This window comes from Schistocerca cancellata, chromosome 2 (assembly GCF_023864275.1).
Source record: "Schistocerca cancellata isolate TAMUIC-IGC-003103 chromosome 2, iqSchCanc2.1, whole genome shotgun sequence".
Taxonomy (NCBI): domain Eukaryota; kingdom Metazoa; phylum Arthropoda; class Insecta; order Orthoptera; family Acrididae; genus Schistocerca; species Schistocerca cancellata.
Window position 1 is genome coordinate 353,159,403 of NC_064627.1, and position 23,920 is coordinate 353,183,322.

General features: G+C 45.1%; 1 protein-coding gene across 1 annotated transcript in view; it reads right to left on the minus strand.

Annotated features, from left to right (window-relative positions):
• Positions 1–8,641, minus strand: part of LOC126153969 (alpha-1D adrenergic receptor-like) — a 54,266-nt gene extending 45,625 nt beyond the window's left edge. Inside the window, exon 1 of the mRNA XM_049916105.1 lies at positions 8,569–8,641. Within this exon, the coding sequence (XP_049772062.1) occupies positions 8,569–8,641 (73 nt within the window). The remainder of the gene's footprint in view (positions 1–8,568) is intronic.
• Positions 8,642–23,920: the final 15,279 nt, after the last annotated feature.

The following is a 23,920-nucleotide window of genomic DNA, read 5'->3' on the forward strand; positions in this document are numbered from 1 at the left end:
TTTGAACCATTTTTGAATCTTGTGGATTTTCGGTACAGGAGCAGCCTACAAGTCACTTTAGGTCTTTTCTGCGAATTCAGTTCATATGAGAGTGGTTTTTATGTGCTATATTTACCTCTGCTTCAAACCCAGGTATCTCGACAGCGGTTTGAGATTATTGGATAAAAAAAATGTCGTTTTGACTTTATCCATTTATCTGCCTTATTGCAAACTTTGAAACAGTTTCTACAAGATCAAAGCACAGAAGTTGCACGCTTTCAAAACCTCCAAGACAAACGTCTTTTCTTACGTTTCTTTTGCACGTATTTGCGCATAAAATACGAAAGGTGCACATACAAATGATACCATTTTCTCAGCATTAATTTCAGCCCAATTAACATCTTTTGCAAAAGAAATTAATTGATATGTACAATTCGCCCCCTGCGGTTCATCATTCATACCCTGCTTAGCCGGCCGAAGTGGCCGTGCGGTGGCCGTGCGGTTAAAGGCGCTGCAGTCTGGAACCGCAAGACCGCTACGGTCGCAGGTTCGAATCCTGCCTCGGGCATGGATGTTTGTGATGTCCTTAGGTTAGTTAGGTTTAACTAGTTCTAAGTTCTAGGGGACTAATAACCTCAGAAGTTGAGTCCCATAGCGCTCAGAGCCATTTGAACCAAGCCATACCCTGCTTAATACGCTGTAACGTAGCTACAGTAGGACAGATACTGGCATAGATATACGAATGACAGCTGGTCTGGGCTAAACCAAAACATTTTTAGCCCATGTTCCTAGCTCAAATAAGAAAGAATCGGGCATCATGACCCTTCCCCCTCTCCCCCCCCAAAAAAAAGACATTTCTGCACGGGACCTTCTCAAATATATCTAATATAGCTCTTTAAAGTGGAAAGGTGACATACTGAAGAATTCGCTAACGTCATAAGACACAGAAGGTAGTGATGGACGTCTTAATGACACGGAAGAAGGCAGATGCACGTCCAACTCGTGTGCTGTGGCCCAGCGGGTACTATTTTCAATTGCGCGAGGCGACAGTCTGGCGCCACCGGTAACCGGCGCCCGCCGCGCACAGAGAGATGAGGTAATATCAAAGAAATGTAGCGAGATGCGCAGGAAATGAAGCCGCCCACGGTGGGCCCGGCCCCCGCCGCGACGCCAATAAGAAACGCCGCGGGCCGCCTCCTGATGCGTCAAACGAGTCACAACCGCTCACAATTTCACCTCGTTATGGTCCGTAAATTCTTCCCGGGGATACTAGTCAATCTGGCTGTCTCCATTTATTCAGCTTCGGCTGTGCAAAAGTAGTTTAAGATACTGTTTTGGATGGTCTGATGCAGAGTTCAGTTTTTGTAGAAATAGCTGAATGGCAGGAGGTCTGCTGCCGTGGACCATCTATCATCAAATGAAATGAGTCTGTCTAAATGATTTTAACTGTCTTGAGTATGAAAATTTTTTACGATTTTTTTATAGTTTGTATTTCAAAATATACTAGACCTTTAAGTGGTTTTTGATAACACTTCTACGTAATTTCATTTCACTTACTGATTATTGGGATGTTGCAACAGATAGACTATTACGCTGAAGAGCCAAAAAACTGATACATCTGCCTAATATCATGTAGGGCCCCCTCGAGCACTCAGAAGTGCCGCAGCATGACGTGGCGTGGACTCGACTGATGTCGAAGTAGTGCTGGAGGGAACTGACACCGTGAATCCTGCAGGGTTGTCTTTAAATCCGTAACAGTACGACAGGGTGGAGATCTCTTCTGAGCCGCACGTTGCAAAGCATCCCACATATGCTCAATAATTTTCACATCTGGGGTATTCGGTAGCCTGCGTTAGTGTTTAAACTCAGAAGAGTGTTTGTGGAGTCACTCTGTAGCAATTCTGGACGTGTGGGTGTCGTACTCTCCTGCTGGGATTTCCCAACTCCATCGGAATGCACAATGGGTATGAAAGGATGCAGGTGATTAGACAGGATGCTTACGTGTCACTTGTCAGAATCATATCTAGACTTATCAGGGGTCCCATATCACTCCTCACGTCCATCCGCTCAATTCAATTTAAAACAAACTCGCGCGACCAGGCTACAAGTTTCCGGTCATCAGCATCAAAGTCGGTATTGACGGGCCCGCGTGAGGAGTAAAATTTTGTGTCGTGCAGTCATCAAGGATACACGAGTGGACCTTCGGCTCCGAAAGCCCATATCGATGATGGATCGCTGAATGGTTCGAGCCGGCCGGTGTGGCCGAGCGGTTCTAGGCGCTATACGACCGAGTCACATAAATTTCACCACGGCCTATGTTCGACGTCAACGTGCAGTAACCATTCACAGTGGCATTAGCAGTGGAGGGTATACAAAACGTTGAGGGGGAGGGGGGCTGGGACATCACACACATCCATGCCCGAGGCAGGATTCGAACCCGCGACCGCAGCGGTCACGCGGTTCCAGACTGTAGCACCTAGAACCGCATGGCCACTCCGGCCGGCTAAACATTCAATAGGACTTGATATAACAATGCTACATATGCGCCAGGCTGCTTTTACCTTATATTACATCGCTCAGGCTCCACCATCGCTCCCACAACCGGCCCAGCCAACTCGATACACCAGACTGCTCGCTACTACTACTACAACTGCTCTACAGTTCCTACTGCGCCGGCTGAAGTGGCCGAGCGGTTCTAGGCACTTCAGTCTGGAACCGCTTGACCGCTACGGTCGCATGTTCGAATCCTGCCTCGGGCATGGATGTGTGTGATGTCCTTAGGTTAGTTAGGTTTGAGTAGTTCTAAGTTCTAGGGGACTGATGACCACAGATGTTAAGTTCCATAGTGCTCAGAGCCATTTGAACCATTTGAATGGTTCGCACGCTGACACTTGTTGATGGCCCAGCATTGAAATCTGCAGCAGTTTGCGGAAGGGTTGCACTTCTGTCACGTTTAACTATTCTCTTCAGTTGTCGTTGGTCCCGTTCTTGCAGCATCTCTTCCTGGCCGCAGCGATGTAGGAGATATGATGTTTTACCGGATTCCAGGTATTCACGGTACACTCGTGAAATGGGCGTACGAGAAAATCCTCACTTTGTCGCTATCTCGTAGATGCTGCGTCTCATCGCTCGTGCACCGACTATAACACCACGTTCAAACTCACTTCAATCTTAACAACCTGACATTGTAGCAGTGGTAACGGATCTAACAACTGCCCGAGACACTTGTTGTCTTATATAGGCGTTGCCGACTGCGCGCCGTATTCTGCCTGTTTACATATCTCTGAATATGCACGTCTATACCAGTCTCTTTGGCGCTTCACTGTAAATACAGAATAGGAAAGATTTCCTCGACTGCAACACTTTCAGATACTATGATACTATGAACCGGCAGTATACCCGTGGATTGTTCTAGCAATAGATTGTTTGTTTCTAGGTACTTGACCCTGTTGTACATTGGACGACGTTTTCATATTTGGAAAAACCTTGCTTTTCTGGAGTATTTTTTACAATTTGAGAGAGATAGACTGCAGCACACAGAAGTTAATGCTGTCATTTACAAATGGAATAAAGTGATACATAAACTTCCATTACAAACTGGCTAGAGGCGAAGGTCTAAAAAGTTTCTCAGCACTCTCGTCTAATGAAACTGCAAGTGTGACCATTTGCATATAGTTCCTTATTTATCATACACTGAGTCATGATAAACATCGATCACGATAATAGGAGATACTTGTAGTTCATATTGACGGGAAATGATATTTTTACACTAACGTCAACATGTAGGATGAATGGCGGAATAATAATACTGTCTTGCTGGCAGTAATACGTAGAAGACCATAGTGTACTTTAAATTGGATGCTAAATCTGTCATTTATTAACAACAATGTAGAAAATAATTCTCTCACAGTTCAAGTTGGAAAAAGAACGAAAGAAGTAAATGATTAAGCTCATCAGCTAGTTGGCGTTAAAGTACTATGTGAGTCACAGTGTTGTTGAATGTTCCACAGTGATAAATGAAGCTTTCGGGATGTTAAAAGCAGAGTCTGCCATCTAAAGAGTAGTATCACCGTATGCGACCTGTACAGCACCTAAAAACTACGCCTCCTTCGAGCTGTGCGCACTATGCCATATTTGCGTGCAATTAAGGTGACCGCCAATTAAACAAGCGGAGTGTAAATCTTCTAAGTAATATTCTGGATGTAGTTCGTTTACGTAAAGTTTTCGCACGGTATTGTTATTTGGTCATCTGAGACTGAACTTAACCCTTAGAAGCAAATAATTTAACATATTTATTGCTCATGAAACATTCATGCTTGCAAGAAAAAAGGGAATTCTGAACAATCTGTATGTATTGTACTGTATGTGAACCGGTGACCTAAAAACGACGGAGAGGCTCCGTCCCCGCCGCAGCCGCAGTGGTCCACAACCCCACGACGACTACCGCAGTCCACTTCACCTCTCCACCGCCCCGCACCGAACCCAAGGTTATTGTGCGGTTCGGCCCCCGGTGGACCCCCACAGGGAACGTCTCACACCAGACTAGTGTAACCCCTATGTTTGCATGGTAGAGTACGCGTACGTGGAGAACTTGTTTGGGCAGCAATCGCCGACATAGTGTAACTGAGGCGCAATAAGGGGAACCAGCCCGCATTCGCCGAGGCAGATGGAAAACCGCCTAAAAACCATCCACAGACTGGCCGGTTCACCGGACCTCGACACAAATCCGCCGGGCGGATTCGTGCAGGGGACCAGGCGCTCCTTCCCACTCCGGAAAGCCGTGCGTTAGACCGCTCGGCTAAATCTGTATGTGCTCCAATGAGTGTGACTGCTTCTCAATAGAATAAAAGGCTACTTACAAGAGGGAGAGGCTGAAATAGAGACATTTATCGGAGAAGTTATTCAGCATTTGAAAGGTTTGAATGAAGTTTTTAAACAATTTTCCAATTGAACAGCAAATGTGATATCGAAATTAATTATTAATTAGGAACTATTTTATTATCCGTCTCCGACCATGTCAACAGAAGAATGCAAAACTTTCACTGAACTGACTTCTTTAAATTAATGCTACCAGCGGAATTCACGTGCAGTTTAAAAGATGAGTATCCTCGCTTGTCTCAAAAGGACGGGTTGGAAATTTTGCATTTTCAGCTATACGACCCAGTCACATCAATTTCACCACGGCCTATGTTCGACGTCAACGTGCAGTGTCCATTCACAGTGGCATTAGCAGTGGAGGGTATACAAAACGTTGAGGGGGGGGGGGGGGCTGGGACATCACACACATCCATGCCCGAGGCAGGATTCGAACCTGCGACCGCAGTGGTCACGCGGTTCCCGACTGTAGCGCCTAGAACCGCAAGGCCACTCCGTCCGGCTCCACCTTTCAACGGCTTATATTCTCTTCTTGTCTAAACTGTTTATTGTCCACGTTTCACTTCCACACAAGCCTGTACTTGATATAACAATGCTACATATGCGCGAGGCTGCTTTTACCTTATATTACACTCCTGGAAATGGAAAAAAGAACACATTGACACCGGTGTGTCAGACCCACCATACTTGCTCCGGACACTGCGAGAGGGCTGTACAAGCAATGATCACACGCACGGCACAGCGGACACACCAGGAACCGCGGTGTTGGCCGTCGAATGGCGCTAGCTGCGCAGCATTTGTGCACCGCCGCCGTCAGTGTCAGCCAGTTTGCCGTGGCATACGGAGGGAGCTCCATCGCAGTCTTTAACACTGGTAGCATGCCGCGACAGCGTGGACGTGAACCGTATGTGCAGTTGACGGACTTTGAGCGAGGGCGTATAGTGGGCATGCGGGAGGCCGGGTGGACGTACCGCCGAATTGCTCAACACGTGGGGCGTGAGGTCTCCACAGTACATCGATGTTGTCGCCAGTGGTCGGCGGAAGGTGCACGTGCCCGTCGACCTGGGACCGGACCGCAGCGACGCACGGATGTACGCCAAGACCGTAGGATCCTACGCAGTGCCGTAGGGGACCACACCGCCACTTCCCAGCAAATTAGGGACACTGTTGCTCCTGGGGTATCGGCGAGGACCATTCGCAACCGTCTCCATGAAGCTGGGCTACGGTCCCGCACACCGTTAGGCCGTCTTCCGCTCACGCCCCAACATCGTGCAGCCCGCCTCCAGTGGTGTCGCGACAGGCGTGAATGGAGGGACGAATGGAGACGTGTCGTCTTCAGCGATGAGAGTCGCTTCTGCCTTGGTGCCAATGATGGTCGTATGCGTGTTTGGCGCCGTGCAGGTGAGCGCCACAATCAGGACTGCATACGACCGAGGCACACAGGGCCAACACCCGGCATCATGGTGTGGGGAGCGATCTCCTACACTGGCCGTACACCACTGGTGATCGTCGAGGGGACACTGAATAGTGCACGGTACATCCAAACCGTCATCGAACCCATCGTTCTACCATTCCTAGACCGGCAAGGGAACTTGCTGTTCCAACAGGACAATGCACGTCCGCATGTATCCCGTGCCACCCAACGTGCTCTAGAAAGTGTAAGTCAACTACCCTGGCCAGCAAGATCTCCGGATCTGTCCCCCATTGAGCATGTTTGGGACTGGATGAAGCGTCGTCTCACGCGGTCTGCACGTCCAGCACGAACGCTGGTCCAACTGAGGCGCCAGGTGGAAATGGCATGGCAAGCCGTTCCACAGGACTACATCCAGCATCTCTACGATCGTCTCCATGGGAGAATAGCAGCCTGCATTGCTGCGAAAGGTGGATATACACTGTACTAGTGCCGACATTGTGCATGCTCTGTTGCCTGTGTCTATGTGCGTGTGGTTCTGTCAGTGTGATCATGTGATGTATCTGACCCCAGGAATGTGTCAATAAAGTTTCCCCTTCCTGGGACAATGAATTCATGGTGTTCTTATTTCAATTTCCAGTTGTGTATATCGCTCAAGCTCCACCATCGCTCCCACAACCGGCCCAGCCAACTCGATACGCCAGACTGCTCGCTACTACTACTACAACTGCTATACAGTTCCTACTGCGCCGGCCGAAGTGGCCGAGCGGTTCTAGGCGCTTCAGTCTGGAACCGCTTGACCGCTACGGTCGCAGGTTCGAATCCTGCCTCGGGCATGGATGTGTGTGATGTCCCTGGGTTAGTTAGGTTTGAGTAGTTCTAAGTTCTAGGGGACTGATGACCACAGATGTTAAGTCCCATAGTGCTCAGAGCCATTTGAACCATTTTTTTTCCTGCTGCAGTCAACACTGCTCTCTGGTCTGAGATTCTCTTATAGCTTACATATCGCAGGCAGCGCGTGACCATCCATCGAAATTACATCTGCTCGAGTGCGCTAGCAACAAATTCCTTAATCATGGACCTCTTACAGGGTTATGTTTGTAAACCGTTCGCTTGCCGCCATGGTTAACGTATACCATGCACGGGAAAATTGTGATATCCAAAACCGGCAACGACGCAGCTGTGGTGCATCAAGAGCCATTGAAGACAAGGGAGAGCAATGGGTGCAGAGAAGTGTACGGATGAATAGACGTGTAACTGTTGAGCGACTGACCGCTCAGATCAACCACGAAGCTACCAATAGTGTCTCCTGAACGGCCGCTCAGCGAACATTGCTGTGTATGGGCGTTCGCAGCAGGGGCCTGGTTCATGCACTCATACAGACTGCTATTTATCGGCGACGAAGGCTGGAATTTGTACACCAGTACCGCAAATGGACGTCCACTGACTGGCGACCGGTGGCCGTTACAGATGAATCACGTTTTATGCCGCATCGGACAGATGACCGTTGGCGTGTATGAAGCTGAACGTCTGCAAGTAAACAAAGAAGGAGCATTATGGTCTTGGGAATATTTTTGTGGCATCCCCTGGATAGTGTCGTCATTATGGAAGGCACAAAGTCTCAACATCTATCCTTAGGGACTATGACCACTCCTACATATAGTTCTTTTTCCTCGGCGCGATGGAAACAACCAACAGGACAATGCAACGTGTCTCACAGTTCTCAGTGTACGTGAGTGGTTCGAAGAGAACCAGGATAAGTTTACTGTAAATCCCCGGCCACAAAACGCCTCAGATTTAAACCCAATCGAGAATCTGTGGTACCACTTCTATCGGGCTGTTCCTCAACCGAGAAACCCAGCGCAGGTGGCCACAGCAGTAGAGTGAACATGGCTCAAGTCCCTGTCAGTACCTACCAGTACCTCACTGACTGCCGGCCACGGTGGCCGTGCGGTTCTAGGCGCTTCAGTCTGGAACCGCGGGACTGCTACGGTCGCAAGTTCGAATCCTGCCTCGGGCAAGGATGTGGGTGAGGTCCTCAGGTTAGTTAGGTTTAAGTAGTTCTAAGTTCTAGGGGACTGATGACCTCAGATGTTGAGTCCCGTAGTGCTCAGAGCCATTTGAACCATTTTTTGACCCTCTTCCTGCAAGTCTTGCACTACAAAAGTTGGTTATTCAGGATTTTGACAGATGGTGACAATGTTACTCGACAGTGTACGCATATGCGCGAAACACTGCTTTCAACTCCTAACAGATGAACGACCCTCAAACGGTTCCACGTGCAGCATAAATCACCAACTTACGCATCCCTCTACTAAGCTGTTCTATCAGTGTGGCGGACAATAGTTCACGAAGAGCTTTGTCAGGGCGGTCCATTGCGGAGGATTCCTTGAGCATGAGTCAGGAGCAGCTGAGACCAGGATCCAGTGATAGCGCCGCCAGGCGTTATCTCCTCCGTACTTTGCTCTGTTTCCGCACTTGAGTCAGCCGGATGCTTGCTGTGTGAACTCCGAGACTGATCCGTTACGACATCCGCTGTTCAGACGATTACCCATCCCGATGTAAATGTGCTCCTGAATATGTCAGTGATGTTGGGGTTACAGTTGGGGTTACAGACGTGACAAGGTAGCTGTACGAAATGAAACTGAGTAAGGTCTGATAAAATCAACTACCTGGACATAGTTTTGAATATCTTAATTATTATTATATTAGGAACAATCTCTGGCAAAATGAGTGGTTATGTGTCCCTGGATAATTACTAACTTTTAGTTTTATAGCTGTGCTCCAATAATAATATGTATGTACACAGGAGTAGAAGAAGTTTGTATTGATTTGGAATAAAATAGCAGCATCGGTTCAACTTTTATTTTAATTTTAAGTACCGCGATCAGTTTCGGTCTCCGACGCCATTCTCCAGAGGTTATAGAAGAGCTCTTAACAATAGGGTTCAAATGGTTCAAATGGCTCTGAGCACTATGGGACTTAACATCTATGGTCATCAGTCCCCTAGAACATAGAACTACTTAAACCTAACTAACCTAAGGACAGCACACAACACCCAAACAATAGGGAAACAATGCGAGAAATGCGTGGTTGAACATAAATGCAGATAGTGCCCAAGCCTGCAGATTGCACTGCTGTATTTGCTCACGAAGAGAACTTGCAATGTCCTCAGCAAATTTCAAGTGTTTTTCGTGCTCAGAACAGTGTACTGTGTAGGAGTGAGTGCGTTAGGTGTGAGCTAAATGACTTCGAAAGTGGGCAAATTGTTGCTGCTATTATGGTGGCTGCTTCCGTAACCAAGGTGGCTGAAGCGTTCGGCGCTTCAGAAGGCTACGTATCGAAGATTTATACGGCATCCAAGAAAAGCGGAAAATGACGCGCTGAGTCACACCGTGGACGAAAATGTGTTACGTGATCGTCAAGAACTGTCACTGAAGAGGACTGCGGCGAAAAATAAGAGGACTACAGTTGCAAGAGTCAGTGCATAACTGAATGTAGCACCCGCCAACCCTCTCAGCAACTAAAACGACCAGTAGACCCAGAAGAAGTACGCAGCAACCGTGGCCGAAACGTTGGTTTTCTCGATCTGTAGTTTTTTACAATATGAAGCGGCACCATAACCAGGAAACGTTTATGTCGGTAGAAGGCAGCTCCATAGGGCGAGCTGGAACTCCAAAACTAGTCATCAGAGATGTAAACGCCCGTAACAGGAACACGTGACGCCGAAGCTATAAGGCCTCGACTGTGGAGCGATTGTAGAATATCATTTGGTCAGATGAGCCTTGTTGCACACTAGTTGCAACTTGTGGCAGAGATTACATCCCAAGAGTGAAACATGGTGGGCAGGGCTGGGTATGATTTGGGGAGCCATATCGTGGTATTCCATGGTTCCCATATGTACTTTGGAATGTCGTATTATTGCAAATGGTTCAAAAAATGGTTCAAATGGCTCTGAGCACTATGGGACTTAATATCTGTGGTCATCAGTCCCCTAGAACGTAGAACTACTTAAAACTAACTAACCTAAGGACATCACACACACCCATGCCCGAGGCAGGATTCGAAGCTGCGACCGTAGGGGTCGCGCGGTTCCGGACTGAACCTCCTAGAACCACTCCGCCACACCGGCCGCCCGTGTTATTGCCAAGGATTATATTACCATTTTGGTTCCTCACGTCCAATCCATGGTACAATCATCTTGAGACTGAAGCTCTTTTGTCCATGCTTGCTTTAACAATACATATGTTTTTGGATGCGGTTCGCCCTTGGTAAAACATAATTTTGTTTTTTATCCCAAACATGTTTCACTGCAGTTGCAGCAGCATCGGTGGGCTTTTATTTATTTTTATTTGTTTTAATGGCTGTTAACAGCCATAAAATAAAAGCCTACTGATGATGCCGCAACTGCAGTGAAACGTATTTGGGATAAAAAAACAAAATTGTGATTGCTACAGGCGGACTCTGTCCAAAAAAATGGTACAATGTTTGTTCCCCAGTGATGACACCGTTTCCAAGAAGACAGGGCCCCTGTTCACACTTAATTCTCGATATATGGTTTTATGAGCAAGAGGAAGAATTATCATATCTCCCTGGGCCGCCGTGGCCAACAAACCTGAATATTATTGAGCCATTGCGTTTACTTTCACGAGAAGGGTTCGTGATCATCGTTAACTGAAGTAGCCAATAGTCTGTAGGGAGAATGATATAAGACTACCTTAGAAAGCATACGGGACCTGTATTTTTCCTTTCCTAGACGACTGGAAGCTGTTTTGAAAGTTAACGGTTTTCCTACACTGTAATGTGTTCTGTTTTTGGTGTTTAAATATTTTTCTCCACCCTACGCTTGTTAGATGTCCTGAGGGAACACAGAACTCAATTGGTGCTGTAATTTTGTTTCAAATCCATACTGCAGCTGCAGAAACTAATCACCTTGCTCCATACGTTGAACAAACTTCTTCCTTCACAAGACGTACGCTCCCCTTTCATTGAGTGTCCGCCACTGAGATTTGATGAAGGTCTCTGTATCCCTTTCTTTATCAAACACAGAAGTCCATACACAACTGAAAGTCTCTTACTTGTAAGTTTTCATTTACTTATATATGATTTGTAGGAATGATCAAGAACACAGTGGGAATTTCTCGTAAGCTATTTCTTTCGCACGTAAGATCTGAGAGATCTATCGGTGAACTTTAGCGTGGAATTTGTCTCCTCAACAGTAAGATTTAGTCATCTTATTTCGCGGAATAGAGTCTCATCCAGACATTTGTCTAAAGTATGTGTGTCAATTAACAAGAGATAATCACTTGCTTTACGTTTACTTATGGTAAGCAGGCTAAATTTGCTTGTATTTAACAACAGATAACGCTCTCATAACTGTTATCGCTGAAAGCAGCGAAGACTTGCGGTGGTGGTGGTGGGGGGGGGGACATATATATTGAATAGAATGGACAGGCAACTTAACACAGAATATGGCTTAATCAAAGATGAAAACTATGAACACCATTTAGGAACACGAAGAACATGAACATTTTGGAAGACAAAGTAGTCGAACATGTGCAGATATTGTGTGCTTTCTGTAGGTATGATATGCAACCAGCCACTTCTTGATTCTGACATGATTTATTTTCTGTACCATTGACTAGTCGTCAAGCCATCAGAAGGAGGTGTTACAGGAACATTATCTAGACAATGTGCTGCTGGACGCTGTGGCCTTGAAAATAAAGTACTTTAACACCGCGGGCTGAGGTGGCCGAGCGGTTCTAGCGCTACAGTCTGGAACCGCGCGACCACAACGGTCGCAGGTTCGAATCCTGCCTCGGGCATGAATGTCTGTGATGTCCTTAGTTGGGTTTAAGTAGTTCTAAGTTCTAGGGGACTGATGACCTCAGAAGTTAAGTCCCATAGTGCTCAGAGCCATTTGAACCACACTTCAACACCTCCACCTGAGGATGAGCCCGCAATAGTTTGAAAACCAGTGAAAGGTACGGAAAATAAATCTTGTCAGGTTCGAAAAGCGATTCGTTGTATATCATACTTGCACTAATCGCCAATTTAAACGACAGTTACAGTTCGTCGTTCACACTGAATACAATAATAATTATTACTATAATTTTGTGTGGCTCACTGGCCTGGTGCAAGCCTTTCTATTGGACACCATTTCGGCGACTGGCATGTCTCTAACCTACCACGGTTATACAACTGCGGAAAGAGGAACTACAGTTTAACGTGTAATCCGAACTATGTGTCGTTTGTGGCGACTCCTCACGTCGTGGGGTGAAGGCTAGGTCAAAACACAGACTGAAAAGTCCACGGTACGATCGGAATTCGAACCCACGTCCTTTTTGGTTTAGAGTCAAACGCTTTCACCTCTAGACCACCAGACTCATCCCATACTGAATAAGATGAATCTGAGTACATTCTTGTAGGCAGCTAGCTAGATGACATATTGCAGTCACAACAAGGCCGCCTCTGTATCAGGTTGACACAACCAAGGAAAACTTTTTCTTAACTAAAAAAAATACTGGCATCAAATATTGCTCTAGAATTGAGACAGGCGTTCCTGAAACTTCATCCCCAAAGCACAGAGTTGTACGGAATTTTAACGAGGGGAGATTGAGAACTAAGGAGAATCGAACCTCTCTCGTCACCAATATGAATCGTCTTAACAAGGAGCAAAATAGCTCGATGTTTGCTCAGCACGACTTCATTGGCAAAGCAAAGAGGTTTATAGTGAGTTTTATTAACATGTAATGATTTACTCCTTCTTCATTTACAACTTTTAAGGATCTGAAATCTTTCTCAACGACTCTTGAGAATAGCTTTGGTGACGAGGAATCTCCTTGACTGACTATTATATATGTCCTATATTTCTCACTAAAGTGACGAATGAAAGATATTATTAATGTAATATCGACTGCCGCTGCAAAATACGAATATTTGCTTACATCCTTATCGAAATAATATGGGGCATAAAAAATTTCGGAAGTGTTCTGAGTCATAACCATGGACGTTGTTCGGTAAGGAAATTCTTTAACCTGGAGATGGATCTCATGGACGCCGAGTGCTTGGATAAGCCAATATGTATGTTACGCGAGGAACTGAACGAATGACATTATGTCAGTTTTAAAACAGTGTTCTCTTAGGCGAAGGATGCTTATTGTTGCTATTCAAACACAGCTCATATAAAATGAAGGAAGTTTATGTGAGACAGTTCGCAGCTCTGCAACCAGCGTAGCTACCGCGCAAGCGGACAGATAATTTTACACGCACCTGTCTATTATGTGTACATATCATCAAGCATCACGTAACACGAGGTCTGAAACGGCAACGCCTAATGAACAAGTGTTGTAGAGATGTACGTAAGTCTACCTGCTGGTACCTCAAGAGCTGGTCTCTCACATCGAACAGAGAACCAAAGATTTTAGTGTTGTATAGCTTGTAGAATAGTTAATCTTGATAAGTTGATACCCACGTAGTGCAAAATAAATTTTAATGTTGTGCGTAACCAGCATGTTTCACCTAATTGCAATGCGCATCTTAAGGAGTTTTTAAAAAATGAAAGAGCCACTTGTTTACTTAACGAGAAATATTTTTAATACTTCGTGTAAGCGGTCGTAGAAAGCTGAAAGATGTTTTTGTAGAATTTTTTAGCAAATGATGTCGGTCTACAATGGATCTTTTTCAGGATACCTGTTTCACAAAGGAAATAACATTACAGAAAGTGTTTACACATTATGTATCGGACAACGTGTATACACTTTTTTTTTATTGTTTTTCCATTATCATATAGGTAGCATGAAGATAATGTAATATACAGGGAAATCTTTCATTCAATAATAAAACAAAAAACGAATGCACATGGTGTATCGGGTAAGGTGGGGTAAAACCGAGCGAGGTGGCGCAGTGGTTAGACACTGGACTCGCATTCGGGAGGACGACGGTTCAATCCCGCGTCCGGCCATCCTGATTTAGGTTTTCCGTGATTTCCCTAAATCGCTCCAGGAAAATGCCGGGATGGTTCCTTTCAAAGGGCACGGCCGACTTCCTTCCCCGTCCTTCCCTAATCCGATGAGACCGATGACCTCGCTGTCTGGTCTCCTTCCCCAAAACAACCAACCACCCAAGGTGGGGTAAAGCCGACCGGGTGGGTAGACACGACCCCCTCTATTTGTGAGAAACGGCAAAGCGGAGCGATTTCGCATTAGTGTTACCATATAGAGCATTCGAAACAACGAAAATGTCACCTTGACAGCTTTGCCGCATTTTGGCATTTAGACACTCAAAAGACAACAAGTGTGTTTTCGATTGTTTCAATTTAATTTTTGTGCAAATTGCATCACTAGATTTACCTTAATAAATGAAACGTTCGCAAAACAATTGGTAAGTGATTTTGTAGTGCATTTAGTGAGCTATTTAGTGTATGTATCGTTTTTGTTGGAAATTTCGTGTAAATTGTTTCTTTGTGTGTTAAATGAAATTGCCATTGTAGGGTAAATTCGACCGCTAAATGGTGGGGTAAATCCGACCGCATATTTTTTATCGTTTATGTGTATGGAATTATTTATTTATGAAAACAAAGATAAATTTTGTTTATTTTTAGGAAAATAGTACAAAATTACAAACGAAAAACGACAAAACGCAATTAAAACGATATTCGTCGAGCAGTTGCTCCAATGCAAATGGGAATGTCTCTACGAGATGTCGTTCGTGATTTTAACATTCCGAGATCGACATTACTGTTGCACCGCCCTGCAATGAAGTCATCTCTTTTCAATTAAAATTTACGTTCATTTAACTTTCAGTACGTTTAGTACTCTAAATACTGTTATTTTTTGAATATATTTTGTTCATTTATGTAAAAAAATGATTATAACTATTTCCCAAAAACAACGTTCATTTAGAACTATTTCTGTGCTAAATCAGCCAAACAAATAGGGGGTCGGATTTACCTAACCATTTTTGCAAATGGCAAAAATGGACATTTCTTAAAATATGAATATTTTAAAAACTAATGATGGTATAACAAAAATATTTTGCAAACAATTGCTTCTTTATATTACCTATAATTTAACGTATACAGGGTGGTCCATTGATCGTCACCGGGCTAAATATCTCACAAAATAAGCATCAAACGAAAAAACTACAAAGAACGAAACTTGTCTAGCTTGAAGGGGAAACCACATGGCGTTATGGTTGGCCCGCTAGATGGCGCTGCCATTGGTCAAACGGATATCAACTGCGTTTTTTAAAAATAGGAACCCCCATTTTTATTACATATTCGTGTAGTCCGTAAAGAAATATGAATGTACGTTTGAACATTTTATTTCGGTTGTTCCAATGTGATACATGAACCTTTGTGAACTTATCATTTCTGAGAACGCATGCTGTTACAGCGTGATTACCTGTAACTACCACATTAATGCAATAAATGCTCAAAATGATGTCCGTCAACTTCAATGCATTTGACAATACGTGTAAAGACATTCCTCTCAACAGCGAGTAGTTCGCCTTCCGTAATGTTCACACATGCATTGACAATGCGCTGACGCATGTTGTCAGGCGTTGTTGGTGGATCACGATAGCAAATATCCTTCAACTTTCACCACAGAAAGAAATACGGGGACGTCAGATCCGGTGAACGTGCGGATCATGGTATGGTGCTTCGACGACCAATCCACCTTTCATGAAATATGCTACTCAATACCGCTTCAACCGCAAGCGAGCTATGTGCCGGACATCCATCATGATGGAAGTAAATCGTCATTCTGTCATGCAGTGAAACATCTTGTAGTAACATCGGTAGAGCATTACGTAGGAAAGCAGCATACATTGCACCATTTAGATTGCCATCGATAAAATGGGGGCCAATTAATCCTTCCTCCCATAATGCCGCACCATACATAAACCCGCCAAGGTCGCTGATGTTCCACTTGTCGCAGCCATCGTGGATTTTCCGTTGCCGAATAGTGTATATTATGCCGGTTTACGTTACCGCTGTAGGTGAATGACGCTTCGTCGCTAAATAGAACGCGTGAAAAAAATCTGTCATCGTCCCGTAATTTCTCTTGTGCCCAGTGGCAGAACTGTACACGACGTTCAAAGTCGTCGCCATGCAATTCCTGGTGCATAGAAATATGGTACGGGTGCAATCGATGTTGATGTAGCATTCTCAACACCGACGTTTTTGAGATTCCCGATTCTCGCGCAATTTGTCCGCTACTGATGTGCGAATTAGCCGCGACAGCAGCTAAAACACCTACTTGGCCATCATCATTTGTTGCAGGTCGTGGTTGACGTTTCACATATGGCTGAACACTTCCTGTTTCCTTAAATAACGTAACTATCCGGCGAACGGTCCGTACACTTGGATGATGTCGTCCAGGATACCGAGCAGCATACGTAGCACACGCCCGTTGAGCATTTTGATCACAATAGCCATATATCAACACGATATCGACTTTTCACGCAATTGGTAAACGGTCCATTTTAACACGGATAATGTATCACGAAGCAAATACCGTCCGCACTGGCGGAATGTTACGTGATGCCACGTACTTATACGTTTGTGACTATTACAGCGTCATCTATCACAAAGAGAAAAAAGTGGTCCAACTAAAATATTCATATTTCTTTACGTACTACACGACTACGGAATAAAAATGGGGGTTCCTATTTAAAAAAAAACGCAGTTGATATCCGTTTGACATATGGCAGCGCCATCTAGCGGGTCAACCATAGCGCCATCTGGTTTCCCTCTTCAAGCTAGACGAGTTTCGTTCTTTGAAGTTTTTTCGTTTGATGCTTATTTCGTGAGATATTTGGCCCGGTCACGTTCAATGGACCACCCTGTATAACGTTAAGATCCGACCTCGGATAAGCGTTTTATAGCCACAAGAAATTACTAGGTCGGATTTACTCCAACTTAGTCCGCAGCTCGTGGTCGTGCGGTAGCGTTCTCGCTTCCCGGGTTCCCGGGTTCGATTCCCGGCGGGGTCAGGGATTTTCTCTGCCTCGTGATGACAGGGTGTTGTGTGCTGTCCTTAGTTTAGTTAGGTTTAAGTAGTTCTCAGTTCTAGGGGGCTGATGGCCATAGATGTTAAGTCCCATAGTGCTCAGAGCCATTTGAACCATTTTTTACTCCACCTTACCCTATATGTTCAAAGTCCTTAAATAAATACTTTGTTTTGAGATAACTGGTTTTCGTGCCAACACTTTTAGTTCATTTACCTGACATTCTAACTGTAGAGAAGCGATCTTTTATTTCAATGACTTTTTTAAAAATAAAATCTGTATTAGTCACGTTCACGTACAGGAAAGGCAGTGTAGCTAATGGTTTCAATTTAACAATTATAGAACAGTACATACGAAAATATGCACAGCATTATCTTAGGTAAGAGAACATTTGGTCAGTTGGCTGTTAACAGCGGAAGGGAATGTCAGTTGTTAAATAAATACGTGGCCCACGTGAAACACGGGCCCCAGAACGAACTTATGACGTCAAACTAGTCGGCTTGTCCACCACACTTCACCACCAATCGGTTCTGTGCAGGGCCTACGGGAAATCAATGTGTGATTGAAAAGGTACCTACTAAAGGTCTTAACTTTGTCGGCTTCCTATCGAGAGCTTGCACAGCTTAAATGCTCAGACAAGAACTCTTAAACTCATCTGAAATAGTTACTCTGTCCCCACCTGGTACTCGTAAGATTTGCAATGTCATGTGCTGTGACGCACGCGCCACGGTCTGTCTTTCTCGTGGGCTTCGACTGTCAATCAAATGACGCAGAGGCGCAAGAGAAACATTACATTAGAAGCATACCTTCGAACTAAAACTTGTAAAAGGAGTAAGTCGTAAGTACAGACAAGCACTGTTGTCGGGCCTTCAAAGTTAGATGTACACTAGCCTTGTTGTCTGGTGACAGCGACAGTCAAACTTTCCATGAGGTGCTCATACACAAACTGGCCGATGCTAAGTGCCAAGGCTTATAGGCGAAAAAAGTGCCAGAAGTGGCAGCACAGTATATTACTGTTTCAAGTAGTATGATATATACTACTTGAAATTATGTTGTTATACTGTACTACAACCTCCTGACGCTTTCAAGTATTTTATTACACAGCATACTATTTGAAACTGTTTCGCCTCCTTTCAGATCTGAAAATGACCGACAATGATCGAAACTAGTTATCAAATTTTCCTGTATGCATTCTTGGCTAGTAAAGATTTTATAAAAAAAAAGATCAACATTAATGGAACTTTTCGTTTGTCTTGGAATTTACGTCATTTGAAACTGCAGAATTGTGGTTTGGCACTTACTTTTTTTCTCTACCAACCGTTTGCTATCTGTTGGCTCGTATGTAAGCATTTCAGGACTCAGACATCTTTCATAACTTCGTGACATCTCAGTTAATCTAGAAGCAAGGGTTAGTGGAGTGCACAACAAGGTGACATACACAGCTGGCACAAAGAAGTCTGAGACCAGTAATGATTACATAAGAAACTATGCATACACACAAATCATAGGAGACACTCAAGTAAGAGCTAAATCACAGCGTTGTACTTGTAAATAACTTTTAAGTACCCCATTCCTCTGTGAAGGGTGGTGGCAGCTGTCTGCATGCAAATACAGATCAGTGTGCGTAGCCTTCCGATACACCCCATGACCTAGGGTGCCGTCAGCCCTTCTCTTGACCAAGACGTCAAGGAAAGGTAATTTACCCTCCGTTTCAGTCTCCATAGTGAATTTGATGTTGGGGTGTATGGAGTTTAGATGTGTAAGGAAGTCAAGGAGTTTATCCATACCATGTGGCCAGATGACGAACGTGTCGTCCACGTAACGGAAAAAGCAAGTAGGTTTCCATACGGATTGGTCAAGAGAAGGGCTGACGGCACCCTAGGTCATGGGGTGTATCGGAAGGATACGCACACTGATCTGTATTTGCATGCAGACAGCTGCCACCACCCTTCACAGAGGAATGGGGTACTTAAAACTCTAGTACATAGGGCGGGCACTATCTCTGACGCAGAGAGTCTACCCCAGGAATTGGAACATCTGAGAACTGTATTTCGAAAAAATGGGTACTCAGAGTGGCAGATTCAACGTGCTCTCCGCCCAACCACTGCAGCACAACCTGTTGAGATGGATGAAGTCACGAGGGAGGAGGTAGGCACTGCATTTATTCCATACACAGGCGCACTCTCGGGGAAAATCGCCCGCATTCTGAAGAAACACCGGGTCGGAACTGTGTTTTGTCCTCCAAATAAAACTCGTGCACTGGTGGGGAGCGCCAAAGATGACCTCGGTTTGAGGAAGGCCGGCGTGTACCAGATTCCGTGTCAATGTGGCAAGTCGTATATTGGTCAGACGATGCGTACCGTCGAGGATCGATGCCGTGAACACCAGAGGCACACTCGACTGATGTATCCGAGCAAGTCGGCGGTCGCTGAACATTGTTTGTCGGAAAATCACGCCATGGAGTATGACCGCACGAGGATTCTGGTACAGACGTCGAGATACTGGGACAGCGTTGTTAGAGAGGCCATCGAAATTCGCACCAATGACGACCTCATAAACCGGGACTGTGGCTATAATCTTAGCAAGGCTTGGGAACCAGCGATCGGGTTAATCAAGAGTAAATCGAGCAGACGTATAGTTGTGACGACCACGGCGGACAGAGCCACCAACCGACGTCATCTCAGACGCCGTCGCAATCTGTTCCACCGCGCGACCGTGGCGCTGGGCGCGGACGGCGGAGGGAGCGCGCCGCGGGCGGAGGGTATTTAAATCGGCCGCCGCCGCGACCGAACCCAGTTCCCTCTGAGCAGCCATAGCGTACGGATCTCCGTGCCGGCACGTTCACAGGAGCTCAGTCCGTCAGTTCACCTGATGATGGCGACATGTTTGATCGCCGAAATATTGTGCCCGTTGGACACTATAGACCGGCAGCATACCCGTGGATATTTTGATTATCAAATACGCCGGGAGAAACTCAAGAATCACAAGTCCCATAGTGCTCAGAGCAATTTTTTTACCATATTCTGTACCAGTATTTTAAAGTTATCCTAACAGAATATAATGGAAGATTTAGCACTATAGCATATATTCTTTGGTACACTGCTATATATCGAATAAACAGCTGAGTAAAACATTTCTCAAAAGCTGTTCGTTTTTTAGTTTCGAAGTTTGATCCATTATTTAAAAAAATGGTTCAAATGGCTCTGAGCACTATGGGACTTAACATCTATGTTCATCAGTCCCCTAGAACTTAGAACTACTTAAACCTAACTAACCTAAGGACAGCACACAACACCCAGTCATCACGAGGCACAGAAAATCCCTGACCCCGCCAGGAATCGAACCCGGGAACCCGGGCGTGGGAAGCGAGAACGCTACCGCACGACTACGAGCTGCGGACCATTATTTAAAAATAGCCCATTGGGTTATATTAACATCTGAAACAAGTCCTTCCTTTATCTTATTGAAGTCCATCGTTTTTCATTGTCTCGTACCTTTCTGAGACGTGGTTGACTGGGATTTATATAACAAAGAAATGAATGTTAGTTATTTGAGAGCAGCTTGAAAAATTCCGTTCACCACTGTCACGAGTTGGAACATTGGCTTCATAACAACACGCTAGACAATAAAAGCAAAAGTAAAATAAGGGTAACGAAGTGTAGTTGAATTAAATCAAACTACGCAGAAAAATAACCTCACGTGGTCAAAGCAGAAAGGATATAAAATACAGACTAGCAATAGCAAGAAAAGATTAGGTAATTTGTTAACATCGAATATACTTGTCGGTTTTAGAAAGTCAGTTGTTCAAAATGTTTGACTGGCGAGTGGACGTCTATGAAATCTGCGAGGGACGTTCAATAAGCAATGTAACACATTTTTCCGGGCCAATTTTGTGAAAAAAATGCGGAATTTGTTGTAGGGCATCATGGAATATCCCCACTTCAGCCCCTATAGTTTCATTAAGATCCGATAGTTGACGGTCCTGTAATATGTAACCCTAAAAACGGCGGGTTAACGGAGGTGTGTTCCACGGAGAGAACTGTCATTGTGCTTCTTTTGGCGGAAAACCGGAGCGTCGCAGATATTAATAATAGTCGCACAATCAGCTTAACAGCTCATGCATTCAAGTTGGTGATAGGAATGATATGTAGATGACTTCAAAAGAAAACTGAGGATGTTTTAGATGACGATCAGGTTAGCTTTAGGAAAGGTAAAGACACCGGATAGGCAGTTCTGACGTTGCGGTTGATAATGGAAGCAAGACTGAAGAAAAATCAAGTTCATATGATTTGTCGACCTGGAAAAGGCGTTCGACAATGTAAAATGGTTCAAGATGTTCGAAATCCTGAGAAAAACAGGGATAAGCTTTAGGAAGAGACGGGTAATATACAATATGTACAAGTAGCAAGATCGAACAATAAGAGTGGAAGAAGTGGACGGTTTAAAAATGGTGTAGGACGGGGATATAGTCTTTCGCCTCTGTGTTCAGTCTGTACGTCGAGGAAGCAATGATGGAAATAAGAGAAAGGTTCAAGAGTGGAATTAATGTTCAAGGTAAAACCATATCAATGTCAGATTCATCTGATGACTTTACTATCTTCAGTGAAAGTGAAGAAGAATTATAGTATCTGTTGAACGGAACGACAAGTCTTATGAGTACAGAATATGGATTGAGAGTAAATCGAAGAAAGACGAAAGTAACGAGAAATGAGAACAGCAATAAACTTAACATGAGAATTAGCAATCACGAAGTAGATGAAGTTAAGGAACTCTCCAACCTAGGCAGCAAAAAAACCATGACGGACGGAGTAAGGAAGACATAAAAAGCAGACTACAACTCGTATTTCTGGCCAAGAGAAGTTTACTAGTATCAGACTTAACTGAGGAAGAAATTTGTGGGAATGTACGTTTTGGGCACGGGATTGTATGATAAAGAAACATGGAGCTTTGGTAGAAAACCGGAACAGAAGAGAATCGAAGCATTTGAGATGTGGCGCTACTGAAGTATGTTGAAAATTAGGTGGACTGATAAGGTAAGGAACGAGGAGGTTCTGCGCAGAATCGAAGTGGAAAGGAATTCTTGGGAAACACTGACAAGAAGAAGGGACAGGATGACTGGATATCTGTTAACACACCAGGGAGTAACTTCGATGGTACAAGAGGGAGCTGAAGAGGATAAACATTGTAAAGGAAGACAGAGATTCGGGTACATCCAGCAGATAATACACTAATGGCCATTAAAATAGCTACACCACGAAGATGACGTGCTACAGACGCGAAATTTAACCGACAGGAAGAAGATGCAAATGATTAGGTTTTCAGAGCATTCACACAGGGTTGGCGCCGGTGGAGACACCTACAACGTGCTGACACGGGGAAAGCTTCCAACCGATTTCTCATGCACAAACAGCAGTTGACCGGCATTGCTTGGTGAAACGTTGTTGTGATGCCTCGTGTAAGGAGGAGAAAAGCGTACCATCATGTTTCCGACTTTGATAAAGGTCGGATTGTAGCCTATCGCTATTGCGGTTTATCGTATCGCGACATTGCTGGTCGCGTTGGTCGAGATCCAATGACTGTTAGCAGAATATGGAATCATTGGGTTCAGGAGGGTAATACGGAACGCCGTGCTGGATCCCAACGGCCTCGCATCACTATCAGTCGAGACAACAGGAATCTTATCCGCATGGCTGTAACGGATCGTGGAGCCACGTCTCGATCCCTGAGTCAACAGATGGGGACGTTTGCAAGACAACAAACATGTGCACGAACAGTTCGACGACGTTTGCAGCAGCATGGACTATCAGCTCGGAGACCATGGCTGCGATTATCCTTGACGCTGCATCACAGACAGGAGCGCCTGCGATGGTGTACTCAACGGCGAACCTGGGCGCACGAATGGCAGAACGTCATTTTTTCGGATGAATCCAGGTCCTGTTTACAGCAGCATGATGGTCGAATCCGTGTTTGACGACATCGCGGTGAACGCACATTGGAAGCGTGTATTCGTCATCGCCATACTGGTGTATCATTCGGCCCGGTGTGGTTGTATGGGGTGCGATTGGTTACACGTCTCGGACACCTCTTGTTCGCATTGACGGCACTTTGAACAGTGGACGTTACATTTCAGATGTGTCACGACTCGTGGCTCTGCCATTCATTCGATCCCTGCGCCGGCCGGAGTGGCCGTGCGGTTCTGGGCGCTACAGTCTGGAACCGAGCGGCCGCTACGGTCGCAGGTTCGAATCCTGCATCGGGCATGGATGTGTGTGATGTCCTTAGGTTAGTTAGGTTCAATTAGTTCAAGTTCTAGGCGACTGATGACCTCAGAAGTTAAGTCGCAGTGTGCTCAGAGCCATTTTGATCCCTGCGAAACCCTACATTTCAGCAGAATAATGCACGACCGCATACTGCAGGTCCTGTACGGGCCTTTCTGGATATAGAAAATGTTCGACTGCTGCCCTGGCCAGCACATTCTCCAGATCTCTCACCAACTGAAAACTTCTGGTCAATGGTGGTCGTCACAATACGGTAATCACTGCTCTTGATGAACTGTGGTATCGTGTTGAAGCTGCATGGGCTGCATGGGCAGCTGTACCTGTACACGCCATCGAAGCTCTGTTTGACTCAATGCCCAGGAGT